The sequence below is a fragment of the Vigna umbellata genome, chromosome 6, assembly GCF_029865625.1.
Source record: "Vigna umbellata cultivar VRB3 chromosome 6, Vumbellata_1.0, whole genome shotgun sequence".
Taxonomy (NCBI): Eukaryota; Viridiplantae; Streptophyta; class Magnoliopsida; order Fabales; family Fabaceae; genus Vigna; species Vigna umbellata.
In genome coordinates this window covers 23,877,236-23,892,825 of record NC_142170.1, presented here as the reverse complement: position 1 = coordinate 23,892,825, position 15,590 = coordinate 23,877,236, and the positions used below count along the sequence as shown (strand labels likewise).

Genomic DNA, 15,590 nt, shown 5'->3' with positions numbered 1-15,590 from the left:
GTTTCAGTATGATTGTATTTTGGCATATGCTACATTTCAATTTGATTCTTGATTATGTTTGATTTGGATAGTGTTTGAAATCTTATGATTAAATGATATTGGGTAATCAATTTTAACTCTCTGTACTTCTACTTCTTGGATATTTATTTATGTTTTCATTCAATCTGTTTATGAATTAGTTTGTACTTGTTGAATCAACTAATCACTCGTCTTATTTCAGTTTGAGATTGAGTGGGAAATGGTTTCAAGTTGTGATCCAACTAATTTTCCTCCTCCTGTTAGATGTTATGAATTGATCTAAGACTATAATTGGTTATAGAGTTTTTATCTTAATACAATCAATTCATTCAAGAAGTCATTGAGGGATCATACTAAAGTTTGATGATCTTAGACTCTAGTGATGATTTACATTTATCTTAATATAATTAATTCATTCTTGACTCTAGTGTCAAGAATGAATCTAGAGTTACACTTAAAGAGCACTCCTAGAAGAGTGAATGGTTTACGTAAGTACATAAACAAGATTAATAGTGGTGCAATGGAAGAGGATGAGATGAAATCCACTCATAGCTCTAGTTCACTTAATATATATAATATATACTGCTATCAATATTTTCCAAATATAAAAATCGAAAAACAAACTACCAATATGATTACTAAATCCATGTGAATATGATAACCTCCCATTTGACTGTACTACAAATGACTTGATGCATTTGTCAATAGGTCACATAGTTTGATGAATCATTTAAACTTTGATACTTCATGATGTTAGGGATTTTGAGGGTTAAGCCTAATGAACATAAAAAATCATAACACAAGTTTACCCTATCATTAATCAATTATCCTAACTAAATTTTGAAAAAGAGTTATAACATTTCTCTAGAATAAACGACTATAATACGTGTTGATTGATTAAAAATGTCCTTTTTAATTGCAAAAACACATTGAATTGGTTATAAAATATTCTAATCAATTTCAATATTGAGACCTCTAAATACACTTAGAAACATTTATTAGTGTAATGGGTTATGAAAATGGATAATAGATTACTATGTTTTAAACCTCTTATAAACAATGTAAGCGATTAGAAAAGGACTTACTCAATTAAAAACGTTCAAAAAACTTTTGATAGTGAGTTTTAACTTTACAAATTTTTTTTATTTCAATTTCTTTTATTTTAGGTTGTGTGTTGAATTAAAAAGTCCTTGTGAAGACCTTGTGTGAATGACACAAACAACAATTAAAGAAAGCTAAACTCTAAGACACATATTCAACAACAACATCTTTAATCATCATCAAAACATCTTCATCTTCACTTGAATCTTTAAGTTCAACTCAAATAACTAACAAATTGAACATTATTAAGGCCTAAAGCCTACTAGTGGAAAAAAGAGGATTCTATGACGGGCTATTATGATAGGTAATCTACCTATCATAATACATTGACCGATGGCAATTTTGTAATAAAATTAAGATATATTATGATGTATTTTAAAAAATCTATCATAATAGGTACATCGGTGACATTTTCGTAATAAAAGTTACATATATTATCATAGATAAAAAACCACCTATCATAATAAGTTAAACAAGGTGACAAAATGGAAATTATGAAAAAAACATATTATCATCAATATTAAAACACCTGTCATAAAATAGGTTGAAAAGCGCTCTTTCAATTCACTTCTTTCAATCTCGTCATTCCCCCGTTTCATTTATTCCCGTCCCGCACAAAAGATCTACCGCTTCCCCATTTCATTTCTTCCAATCCCACACAGCATTATTACAACTTTTCTTTCTCGTCCCCTCTTCCAATCCCGCACAACATTTTTTCTCTCATCCCAGAGCACAAGCACACCTACACATCTGGTAACCCTACACATCTCAAAGGCTCGACAGCGCGCACACTCGTCGAAGCCTCAATGTCGTCGACGACACGCCTCCACGTCGTCTCCTGGTGGTCGCCGAGGAATGCAAGCTTCCGGTCATCTATCTCAACCGCTTATAGGACAGTGACAAGACTGTGAAGGAAGAGTGCAAGTCGCACATTGCTAGGGCTTCACATGAGTGGGGTTTCTTCCAGGTGGTCTCTCTCAGGTATGTCTCTTCACTCACTACTCACAGGAGTAGGGTTTCTATAACGCAACAACCACCAGCTGAATCAGAGAGGAGCATTAGTTGTGACTGCAGTTTTGAAGAGAGTCATGAAGATGTATGACTACGAAACTAGTTTATTTTCCTTGGGTTACGTGTTTTCACGGTTTTACCTCTCGAATTTCCACATTCAGTTATCTAAATCAAGTAGTCTCAAATTTCTGTTTTAGCCCTGATTAACAATGTTCCTATGTTTTAGGACTCTCAAGCGGCTTAGTCTACCTGGCACACTCCCACCTCAACTGGCCAAACTACCTTTTCTCCATGAAGTGTATGACCAATTTAAAAAAGTTAATCGTTGTTTCTTGTGAAGAAAATTGTAATGGGTGCTTACAACTTGATTTGGTTCATTCCCGTTATGAACATTTTATAGTTTAGTGACTCTTTTATCTTAATATTTCCAAAAAAATTCCTCTACGGACAGGGATTTTGCTTACAATTTCTTCACCAATTCAATTCCAAAGGGGGCTTCAATGAAATTAGCTTCGATGGTAGTTTGAGTCTTTTCCAACTACTGCAAACTTTTCGCTCAATCATTCTTATTTTATATTACTGACACATTACATACAACTGTCTACAGTTCTCTTCTTGTGAATCATTTATCTGGGTAAATTCCAAAGTATCTAGGAAATTTTACAACTCTTAAATATTTGTATGTTCCAAGCTCTAATTTAATTCATTAATATTTATCCTAGATATTGTCAGGTTTGTTGAAATCCTCAAGAATGAGGTATAAGTTACTAACCTCTTCATTTGTCTTGTTTCCTATTAGAATGCTTGAAGCAAACCAATTTTCTGGTGTTGTTCCACTTGAGAGCTTGGAAAACTAATCAATTTGCAGACCTTGTAAGGCATCCCAATTCCTTTTCTTGTTTTCATATTTTAGTATGATTATTTGATTCTTTTTTACTTTCTCTCGTAATATAACGATTTTTGTAAGCATCTTACTCTAATGTATAATTTTGACTTAAAACCTAAGGGAGAAGAACTTATGGAGATAACAGATCTCTGCATTTGAAAGCAAATTTTCTACTAAAGTGAGATATTTTTCAACCAATTTTTATGATTTCAGAATCATGAAATGTAAGCAGTTTTTAATAATGAAACTGAATATTTGTTTTTATGTAGAAGTATTGACACAATGAATGAAACAGTTTGGCATTGCTTCTGTTAGTTACCTAACAAGTAATGTGCTTAGTGGCAACATACCGAATTCAGTCTTGAAGGATGGAAGTAGCATGTAAGTTTCTTGTGGTTCAAAATTCTTTATCTATATTAATTTTCTGCAATTAAGATTTTACTCTTGTAGATTTGGAATGTTTAATATATCTCAATAGATTTCTTAGTCATTGAGTATGTGGTTCACTGTAGAATAGAATGGCATAAAAAAATCACGATGAAATTAATTCCTGAGTAAAAATAATTGCAGAATATAGACAAATACCCAGTTGGTTTCATACTTTATTCTATATGTATTTCAGCACTATGTTAAAGGTCAGTAAAAGTCATGGAATATTACTTCTTTGGACATTTAGATTACTGATATCAAGTGCAGTCAGTAGCATTTTTTTGTCATTGAGAAAAAAATGTTGGCTTTGACTTCCAGAGTCTTCATACTAAAGTTATTTTCTCTTTATCCACAGTATGCAGGTGAGCTTTATCTTCTAGCCATTGATCAAGGTTACATTAATCAGCCAGATCTGGTCTGGGAAAAACTGAATGAGGTAAAAAGTATTATTATATGATCTTTTTTGTTGGGATCATTTTAAAAATTTCCTTCTATGTTGCCACAGGTAGATGTAGATATTCTCAGCTAAACATCCTGAAAACTGAGTTTATATGCTTTGTGATTTGAACTCCTTCAATACTTAGGGACAAGTTGTGCATGCAGTTTTTTTTAAACTTGTAGTAAATGTGCACGAATCTTTATTAGGATGTTGTGCTGTATAGTTTCATTTTTTTATTATACTATTTGCATATCCTTCTCGTTTCATCTTATTGTATTGTGTATTTCCTTACTTTCGTTGAGCAATATTGAATTGCAGAAAGTTTATGTTCTTATGTTTCAGGTCAACGGTGATTCATTGTTTATGACCAGTAATTTCAAGGAATTCAAGGTAGAAAATCATGAAAATAGCACATGGGATGAAAAAAATGCCGTGACCAGCACTGCTGTATGTATATATATTCTTTTAAAAGGGGAATATATTAATCTTTGCAAATCAACTTTTCTTAGATATTTGGACATCTTCTCATTTCAGGACTATCTTGCCATCATCGATAGTGCAACACAGGCAAACTTAGATATCAAGTAATTTTCATAATTTGTTGTTGGCCATGAAAACTTTTAAATTATTCCTTTTTCAAAATTATAGTCTTAACTAGTGTGCAATTGTAACAGTTCTGATATGCAATTAGCAATAGCCTTGCAACAACATGGAATTTGAGCAACAACCATCACGCCAAAATTATTTACAACAATCATCTAATAGTGGTAACTCTAGACTGGTCACAGGACCCCAGGAACATATGCCTTTACTACAACTAATTTAAAGTGTTTTTGGCAAATGATATTGTTGTCTGCAGTGTTTATACATAGTATGTATGTCACGTACACTGTTGCCAGTTGCCTTGTCTCATTGAGTGCCATTGGATAGGATCTTTTCAATTTGTTGGGAGGGGGGTCTTTATTTTATTGATTAGCAAATCCAGATATTGAAGCTTTAACTTAATTATTTTATTTCTAGATCTTTAATGATTGATTCCAATGGAAGCTCCAGACATTGAAGACATTAGAACTAAGTGGGCTTCTTTTATTTTAATTGTTAGTAAATTGTACAAACTTTACTACAATGTAGTGTAGGTTATTGTTATATTTGGATTTAATATTTGGTTTGATGTACAAATTATGTATTAAATATTATTAAACAATTTAATGTTTGAAATGAATTTCATTATGATAGTTTAATTGAATATGTTCATTTCATGTTATATTGATTATAAATTGATTGATGAGATGATAATACAGGAAATTAATTGTAAATTGATTGCATATGTCAAATGTAATAATGAATTTTTGTTTAACAAAACAAGTTTTTATGATAGGTGAACCATGTATGTAATAAAAGCTTATTTCTGAAAAGGATATATTATGATAGGTGAACAACTATTGTCATAATATATTCGACATATTATGATAGGTGAAAAAATTTATGTCATAAAACACTACATATTATGATAGGTAAATTCAGCTACATCATAATATATTCGCTATATTATGACTGATAAGTGTGCATTTGTCATAATACACTGGACCTATTATGATAGGTGACAAAAAGTACGTAATAAAACGCTGGACCTATTATGATGAAGTTTTTTGTAGGTCATAAAATGCGTAGACCTATTATGATGCCCAGAACTATGATGCCAAGTTACCATCATAATAGGTCATATTTACCTATCATAAAAAGCAATTTTTCCACTAGTTCGAGGGTCTATATCAAATGTTACTCTAGCATTACCTAAGTGATTGAAAGCTAGATGTCGTAGCCATGTACATGTAAAAAAAACATCTTTAAGCACCATATTCAAATTGAACATAACCAAAGTTAGTATTAAAAAAAAAGAACATTACTTATTTCGATTATGGAAGTATTAGAATTTTCTCCTTTAGTCCTTCATTATGCCAACTACGTGTATCATGTACTTTCATCCTTATAAATTCAGAGAAGGTATTTGTCTTTGAGAAACTATGGTACTTCTCTTTTAAATCATCATGTTGTTAGATGTAATAAAAACAAAACTGAAGATACACATAAAATAATTTTAGGCATACAAGGAAGTTGAAGGCCAACAAGATAGATCAAGTGCTACATAGTGAATTGTTTTCTAATCTAATTAATAGGTGTAATTTGTCCTACAAAGGTGTTCGAGTGTCCAAAATATGACCTTGATAAACTACTTGTGTTTTTGAAGCATTTATAGTTTTTAATAACATTATTATAGGGAGAATGTATAATAAGAAAAAAGATTGTACTTAATAAAATACTTAATTTCCATTCTAGTGATTTGCTTAACTTATGATTATAAACATCTATTAACAGTAACAATTTCATAAATTTAACTATCCATTTTATTGATTTAAATTGAAAGATAAATATAAATCTTAGTCTTTGTTGTATACCTTCTCCTTATGTGGATGTTGAATTGTTTAATAAAATTAATGCTTTTTTTCGCAGGATTGAGAATTGAAGAAAAAATTATTTCTATTATTTTGGATAATTTTTATGATAAACATTTTCTACAAAATACTTTAAAATGTCAACTTATTTTACAAATGAATTTATGTGTTGTTGTACATCTTAATTTTAATTATTCATGAAGAATTAGACATTCTTAGCGATGCTCTTAATCAAATTAGAAATAATATAAAATATGTGAAAGGTTTAGCACTAGAAAAGGCTTTTAACGTTTGTTATTTTGGGTCTTTTACGTTTGATTCTTGTCTCGACGTCTTTACGGGTGACGTCAAATGGGACGTCGGTTTGCATAGTCAGACGTCTATATAGACATCAGACACTATAGATCAGATGCCTATATAGATTTCTGACACTACATATTAGACGTCTAAATTGTCGTTGTATTTGATTGGATCTTTTTCCACTTGAGGCCTCTCGAGTTGCTCCTTGCTCATGGTGATTCGAGTTTACAACTTTATATTTTAGTTGAAGAGAATGGATTGTACGTTTTTTTTTGTATTGGATGGTTTTAAAAACGTAGTGGGGGGAATTGGAGAAGTGCAAAACACAAGAAATCGCCGCCCAAAGACATGAGAAAAACTGCACCAAAATCCAACGAAAACGCATTTTAATCGGTTCAAATGAAAGATAATTCATCAAAGAGTAATGTAATCGGAGTAAAATTAATTTAAAACGGTGCAAAAGTGAGAAAACAAACCTGAAAAACATAACCCATGGAGAGAAAACGCGAGGAAGATGATGAACAGTGAGTGCACGTAACGGTTGTCTCGCGTTTGTGGTGTTTTAATGCATATATTTAGAAGTCGGTTCCCTCATAACAGACGTCTAAAGGGTTTTAGAAGTCGGAGTGGCGGGATTAGACGTTTAAATGGAGTCAAAAAATGACTTTTTAAATTTCTAGGCTGAGTATTTAGAAGTTGGTTCCCCCATAACAGACATCTAAATGGCTTTAGAAGTCGGAGTGACGGGATCAGACGTCTAAAAGGAGTCAAAAAATGACTTTTTAAATTTATGGGCTGAGTACTTAGAAGTCGGTTCCCCCATAACAAAAGTCTAAATGACTTTAGAAGTCGGTTCCCCCCATAACAGACATCTAAATAGAATACAAAATTAATTTTTTTTTAACTTTTTCGTTTAGTTTTGGATTCCATTCGGGGGAGCCGACGTATATGAGCATTTAGAAGTTGGCCCCCCATAGCCGACGTCTAATATAGTTGTTTTATTTACGAAAAATGTCACCGATAATTTTTTACGTTGGATATTCGAGGGTCGGACGTCTAAAGGGTGACGTTAAAGGTCTTTTATGCACTAGTGTAGAGAATGAATGATGAAATTCAATCAATGTTTTCAAAGGTTTAATGAGATTTATGCATCAAGTTGGTTGTGCTTGATGTCTTTACAAGATGAAATTCAACTTGATGCTTAAAAATTTCTTATATTATCAACATGTGTTTTGGAAGCTTGTATTTGGTTGGCAAATTTAATACATATTGTCCTTTAGAAAAAAAAAAAAGAGAAAATGAATAGAATAATTTGTAAGTTTGATTGTAATCATATGATATCATTACCTTAGTTTTGCTACAAGTTATCCTACTCTGAACTTGATTTTTTATTAGTTTGAAAAGTTAAACTTTTGTTAACGAAAAATGTAAAAGATGAGGATAAAGTGATTACGAATATATCTAAATTGATAAGGGTGAAGTTTGAGAAATGTTAAGATGAATGTAGTGTTGTGTTTGCACTTAGTAAAATTTTAAAGTCGACGACGAAATTGGAAACATTGTGTTTTTCTATTAAAAATTTGATCCACTTATGTAGAAGCAAAATTTTGGAAAAATGAAGGAAGAAACCTATACAAGATTTTCACTTAAATGGATATGCTACAATGGTGGAAGAATAGCAATGTTTATAAGATTCTTTTTAATACTTAGTGGTTTGTTAATATGAATATGCATTTATGAGTGATTGTTAGATTCTTAAGTATAGAAATAATTTCTTACTTGAAAATATGAAAGCAATTATTAGTTGTTATAGTTGAAAACATGATTTTAAAAGATAATTCAAGTAATTTAATTAAGACTATTTACTTTAATTAATTTTTATTATTTTAATGCATGTAAATGTTGATAAGGAAAATAACAATGATGGAAAAGTTGAGGAAGGAGTTATATCCAATGTTATTTAAACGGAAGAAGAACATAGTGATTGATTTATATGTTGTGTTATTTGATAATTGAATTATTTTGTTTTAAGATTTTATTGAAAAGTTATGTTGTATAATTTGTCACCTACATATTTTTCAAGGAAGAAAAACTAATATATATATATATATATATATATATATATATATATATATTAAATTGTAAACTATTTTAATACCGAGGGTGAGTAGTTTCTATTGGTTCATGTTCATTTTCGTATTCATTCAATTTTGACATGTAAAAAAAGGAAAATGCTGGAAGGAAATAAAATATAAAAATGAAGAAACATATAAAATGCAAGTGAAAATTTAAAAATATCAATATTAGATTAAAAATTTATGCAAATGCTAATTGTTTCGGGTATAAAATCGACTCTATTCAAATATCTGCACAATTTGATACTTAAGGCAGCAAATTATCCCTAAAGGAATTCAAATCAATGGTATTAATGCACAATAAATGCGATCACCTACCTCACCTTTGATCTATATTTATAGTTTTTGGTATGAGCTGAGATTACTAAAACCTTAATTTCGGTCTAATCTCAACCTAACACCCTTAAGAGAGTTGTTCCCTCCACTACCCCAAATACTTCCTACACCTTCCCACCTTTTTTCATTCCAAAAATACCCTACATTAATTTAACTTTATTTACCTTTTTGCAACCTAAAATGATTTAAAAAAAGTACCATGGGATTGTGACCACTGCCAGTTCGCAAGCCGCACAACACTATAAAATTGTAGAAGGTGTACAAATGAAATTAGCAATCTCGATCATTTAAAAATCAAACTAAAGACATGGATACACCCAAAATTATGAGAATAGAAACTCAGGATCTAATGACACCAATGCATAACAAAATGAAACTTACACCAATTAATTAACTTTAGAAGATTTCTTCCAAAAGTCATATTCTGCTACTTAAGATCTGTTAGAATATCATCGTACAAGATTATTTTCATGCAAGATTTTGATGAGTTGTATTTATTCTGGAGCTATGGTATAGATATCATCATGATTGAGAAAACTCGACCAGGATAGTCTGGCCAACTGATTTGACTGTGAGCCAGTCCTTTGATCAGTTCAGTCTAGCCACTAAAATCAGTATTTAAAAACTAGTTTATGCTATTCAGGGAGCTATCCTTCTCATAATTTATGTTTAAACGGATATTAACATTCGTTTGTCCTTCAACAAGTGTTGATATCCGATCATGGATATTGACATCTATTTAAGAATTCAACGCATATTCACATTTGTTTAAATATTATTGAAAGGTAAAAGAGGAATAGGGAGGTGGAGGGAGCACTATGTGATGGTGGAGGGAGTAACTCTCTATCCTTAATTACCATTTAGTTTAATCCGTGTAAAGAAAACCTGTCTTATCGAATAAGACCGAACGTTCTTGATTATAGTCGTTCGGTCTTATCTGCTGGTCTAGAGACTTCTTCACTGCTTAGTTGTTCTCTCTTTTCCAGAATCGTCTGGTTTACTTGGTGTGAACTATTACGTAGGACCGTCCTGTCCTTACACTATACTAATATTATATTTTCACCAGGAGAGACTATTTTTTCTTCTCATTCATGTTTTTCAAAGAAAAGAAATGATGTATATAATATGATGAAGAAATAACCTAAAATGTTTTTATATAATATATGACTTGACTTATTATATTAAATCAGAAAAATGAGTTAAGAAAATGTTGAAAGCATGATATTAATTATTATACAGAATGTTATAACAAGTGAAATATTGCATTCATGATTTTTTTTTATTCAAGATATTTTTATATTAATTTGTTGTCGTGATTTTACATTTTACATTTTGGTACATTAAGTTTTAACTTTTAATATGATATTTTACTGTTTTCCTAGAGCTTCTTGTTGATAAGACCAATCAATTATGCAAAATGGTTTATGTTTTTCTATAAAATGAGCAAAATGAATATTTTAAGGGAGACTTAAATGAGTTTCATAATTTTATAAATTACACATGATCTGAATGGTGAAGAATGATAAATATGAAGTTTATTTTATAATCTTTTCAGATTGTAAATAAGTTATTATATTACCAAAAATAAGAAAGTAAATTTAGAAGCCAATAAATTATTCTGAAATTAAACTAAAATTTATCAAATAATTTGAGAAATATAATTTATTGGATACTCAACAAAATTCATCATAGAGCTAAATCTGTTTTAAATGTTTTAATACATAATCTACCCATAAGATGAAAACACTAAAACATAAAATAGTAGAAAAGTAATATTTATTTAAATTAAAGTTAATTTATTCTATAAGAATTATATATATATATAAATGTAAATAAAATATTGGAACGTGTGAACGTTGCAAGCAGACAAAGTTCCAGATGTACCAGACAGTCACTGTTACAACTCCATAACGTGTTCCTTTCTCTCATTCATTCTTCTCTGTCTCTTCAATTTCCCCCTTCAAACACAGAAACGGTCACATTTCCAACATCCCAATAACTCCACCATCTTTCATCTTCTTCTTCTTCTTCTTTTTCATCTTCTTCTTCTTCTTCTTTTTCATCTTCTTCACACACTCTTAAATCCCAAACATTAACCCAAATCCAAACCCAACCCATTTCACTTTCTTCATCTCCTTCACTTTCCAATCACTCTCCCATAATGTCCACATCAAAAAGCCTTGTTCTTTCGCTCCTCCTCCTTCTGGGCTTCTCGCCGCTCATCGCCGCCGCTAATGGCAGCGCTCCGCCGCAGGAGCTCTGGTGTGTGGCGAAGAACAACGCGGAGGACGCGTCGCTGCAGGCCGCGCTCGACTGGGCCTGCGGTGCCGGCGGCGCGGACTGCGGACCGATCCAGAGTGGTGGGCCCTGCTACGACCCCAGCAGCGTGCAGAATACGGCATCGTTTGCCTTCAACGACTATTTTCTGAAACACGGCATGACCGACGATAGCTGCAACTTCAACAACAACGCTGCCGTCACTTCCCTCAACCCTAGTCAGTGAAAAATCCCTTTCTCAATATGGAACAGTGAAAATAGTGTCTTCAGATTCGGTTTGTTTTTTAAGCAGAAGGCTCATTCTTTCTTCTTTTTGGGTGTATTTTTTTTTTCAGGTTTTGGCAACTGCAAGTTCCACTCCGGGTAAATTGAGCTAGATTTGGTTTTTTTATAATGAACTTCGGTTTTTTTTATAAAGAAAGTTTTGATTTTGGTGACTGAACATTCATTTACGTTTATGCATTGATAAACTGAAACCGTTGGCTGGAGATAGAAAGGTTTGCATTTGAAATGCATATTTTAAGTTTGATCTCATTTACCAAATGAGTGAACGAGAAAATCCCGAATGCAGGTTATCTCATTGATATTTCAACACATTCATGATTTGTTATGTATGGACATAACATCGAGTAGTTCTGGTTTTTCTTTCCAAATTTGTTACCATTTTCTTGAAAGTGAGTTGGATCCTGTCTTTGAGACATTCTTTTTGGTGATGCAGCATGGTAGGGAGCAATGGGAGTTTTTCTGGGTCGACACCTTCATCTTCTGTTGGATTGGGACCAAGTGAAGATTTGAGTGGATGCAGGAAAGTTTCCTGGGGGTGGTGGTTATGGCCTTTGATGTTTATGGTTTCTGTTTTTGGATCATAGGAGGTGGAAACTGAAAATAGCCCTTGATTTGATAGGGAATTGCAAAAGAGAAAGTTTTGCTTGTTCGCATTGCACAGGTTAGACATCATAGGATATATATCAAATTTTGTTTTATGGCAACCTAGATCACAATGAATGTATCTGTTTTGCTGAGATTTGTGCCTTGTTTTTGAGTTTTGGTCAATGCTTTATTGTAGACACATGTTCAAATTGTGGGATTTAGTTTAAGTTATGAGGAAGAGAAAAGATTGGCAATTTACCCTAATCCCTCGATTGATAAATTTAGTCTAAATATATAAATATATTTCCTTTTAGACTCCCTTAGACAACCAAAGTTTGAGGAGATATATATAGAATATTGTGTGTTTATTTTCTTCTATACTCATATACTCTCTTTCAATAGTAATGCTTTTTTGGAAACCCATCAACAAGTATTACTTTTGTTTGATAAAATTGAATAAAAGCATACATAATTAAAATAGAGATAAGAAGAGAAAACGAAATGTGAGATTAAACTGGAAACTGTCACGAAGAAAAACAGAGGAAACTAACAAATAACGTGTTAAGAGTGATATAATTATATTGAAAATTGCTTTGCATGAGGTGGTCCCTCCTTGACTTCTACAAATTAATTCTTGAAATAGGTATATGATGATGCCAGTTTTTGTATGACCATGTGATACATAACATTATATTCGTTAAGACATTCAATCCTGAAAAATCTGTCTATCGTTTTCTTTGAGAAAATTCTGCCTCAATAGTCGTCAACCTAAGTGTGAACATGTTATAAGGTTTGGAGAAATATATTTTATTATAATATTTATTCAACATCTAAGCAAACAAAGTCATGTTTGTGATAAAAGAGATATTGGGAATTTGGTTGTAGCAAGTTGCGTGGAAATAACTGTTACAAGCTTTCAACCTTTGGTAACATTGAAAATTATAGTGTATATGTTGAGACATTTTAGGCAAAAATATAATCAATCTCACAGATTCAGCTTTAGATTCATGGTTTGATTCTCATAGAATGAAACCCCTCCAATATCAAATATCAAAGCTAAAAGTTCAGAATCTTGAACAATTTCCCAAAAAAAGAAATAAATTAACCACTCACTTCCTAAAACCAAAAGCCAAAAGAAGCTTACATGGTCTACTCTATAGTTTTCAGTAATACAGACAATCTACAAGTTGGTGATTCAACACCAAATCTCTTCAACTTTAACTAATAACGGGTGAAAAGTAAATTAACTAAAAGAAAATACTTAATACCTTTTCTAAAGTGTTTTTCTGATGTTTTGCAAGATATATATACGAGTTCATCTTATTAACCTGTGTTGGAGTGTTTCATACAAACTTTTACATGTATACTTCACAAAAACATGGAGTTCGAATTTCAATTAAAGATCAATACAGAAAAAGAACTCCAATTTAAGAACAAGTATTTGTATATTTCTCCTTCTGTATGTGCATCACTGACAAGAAAACTAAGAACACAGATTATGAGGACAACCTACCATAAACTCATTGTCTCTCCAAATCATGATCAACACCATCATCCTCATCATGACCATTTGGTTGGACTCTTCTGGAAGATCTTTCCCTGCTAAGCATCCTTCTGAAAGAGCTCAACCGTGAATTCGAACCATTACCTTTGAAAGATTCACCATTACCAACACCATCATCAATCATAGGAGGTGGTGCATCATCAAGAGCAAGACTAACAGGACCTTCACGATCATGTGGTTGGATCCGAGGTTTAACCTCGGACCGACAAAGAGGGCACGTAGAGTGAGAACCAAGCCACATGTCAATACAACTCACATGAAAAAAGTGGTTACAGTTCGGTAGCAGCTTCACTTTTTCTTCGCTTTCCAGAACATTCAAGCATACAACACACTCCATTACCGATGAAGCATCACCACCACCGCCACTGTTATTATTATCACCACCACTACTATCTCTTAAAACCTTTGCCTTCACGGTGAACGTTGGCAGCGACGCTACTATGCCAGGATCGAGTCCTGTATTTGCTGGTTCGATCCTGCGGTTTGCAGCGTCCATGTCGGAGACATGAAGGGCTGCAAGGTTGAGTCGGCGAACGGAGGCACGGTGGCGAGATCGGCGCGTGAGCATGCAGCGCGCGTAGACGTAGAGGGAGAAGACGAGGAACAAGACAAGCGTGAAGGAAACCATGGATATGTAGAGTATCTTTTTGTTTTCGTTGGTGCCGTTGTCTGAATCGTCACTGTTTGGAACATATGGGAGGTCGTGTTCTTGATCATTGCGGAAGATATCCATGGTTTCGGGTGAGAGAGAAAGAGAAAGAGAAAGAAGAAAAGAGAGAAAGGGTATCTGTGTGATGGAAGAAAAGAACTGAGTGAAGAATGAAACTTTGTTTCGTAGTTATGCGTTTGAAGGTGAAGAACATTCCAATATCCTATGTGGTTGGTTCATACATAGGGACAAGTTAGTTAAGTGATTTTCTTTTTCTTTCTTTTTATTCAAATTTAAAATATTCTATTTAAATTTGTTGAATAATTGACTTTAATGTTTTTAATCTATAATATAAAAGGTTTTCACATCTAGAAATTCTGTTGACAAAGTATGATTTTTAAGTAATAAAAAAAGTAATAAGTTTATATTTTTTTAGCCTAGTGATAAATCTTAATAAAAATTGAGGCACTATCTCTAATAAAAGAAAATCTTTACGTATACTTTTCATACATATTGGATATTATTATTATTATTATAGCAAAAATATATATGATACTCTCTTTTTATAAAAATAAAAAGTAATAAAATTATTATTATAATTATAAAATAAATATAAATCATTTTTATAATTTTAATGTAAATAATTTATATTTATTTTATAGGCAATTTTATAATTTAAAAATTATTAAATTTAAAAAAAAACAGTAAATTAGATAAAATAATTATTTTAATTTTAAAAATTATTTAAAACGTAAATTCGGAAAACAATGTGGATAAAAATGGATAATTCTCTTTACAAGATCAGTATATTTAATTAATGAATTTAGTTATATATTTGCAACTTATTAGAGCTACTTTCTATTATTGATTTTCTATAAATTCTGTGTCCAATTATATCTTAAAAGGATGAATCGAATTATTAAATGAAATGTTATACCGAGAAATGTCAATAAAAGAGAATATTTAGTGTTTTAAGTTAAATTGGAATTTTGTCTCACCGAATTAGATTCCTAAAGGAATGTGGTTTCAATTATAAATAACATCAGATATTTATAATCATTTAAATAGATATAATGTTTTGTCCAATCTTGATTTTAATTTTTAGATTGATTAAAATTTAAT

General features: G+C 31.7%; 1 protein-coding gene and 1 pseudogene across 1 annotated transcript; one reads left to right on the top strand and one right to left on the bottom strand.

Annotated features, from left to right (window-relative positions):
- The first annotated feature begins 10,977 nt into the window (after positions 1-10,977).
- Positions 10,978-12,633, top strand: LOC124834551 (PLASMODESMATA CALLOSE-BINDING PROTEIN 5-like). The gene is made up of 3 exons (XM_047309259.2): positions 10,978-11,603; positions 11,721-11,748; positions 12,104-12,633. The coding sequence occupies exons 1-3, from the start codon at positions 11,270-11,272 to the stop codon at positions 12,252-12,254; spliced, it is 513 nt and encodes a 170-aa protein (XP_047165215.1). The 5' UTR covers positions 10,978-11,269; the 3' UTR covers positions 12,255-12,633.
- A 633-nt stretch (positions 12,634-13,266) lies between these two features.
- LOC124834550 (RING-H2 finger protein ATL40 pseudogene) lies at positions 13,267-14,836 on the bottom strand (annotated as a pseudogene).
- Positions 14,837-15,590: the final 754 nt, after the last annotated feature.

Bases quoted from the DNA above. Each gene is read 5' to 3' on its own strand.
- LOC124834551 (XM_047309259.2), top strand. From the start codon at position 11,270: ATGTCCACATCAAAAAGCCTTGTTCTTTCGCTCCTCCTCCTTCTGGGC. The intron at 11,604-11,720 runs GTCAGTGAAAAA...TTTTTTTTTCAG, and splicing joins CGTCACTTCCCTCAACCCTA to GTTTTGGCAACTGCAAGTTC. The intron at 11,749-12,103 runs GTAAATTGAGCT...TTGGTGATGCAG, and splicing joins AACTGCAAGTTCCACTCCGG to CATGGTAGGGAGCAATGGGA.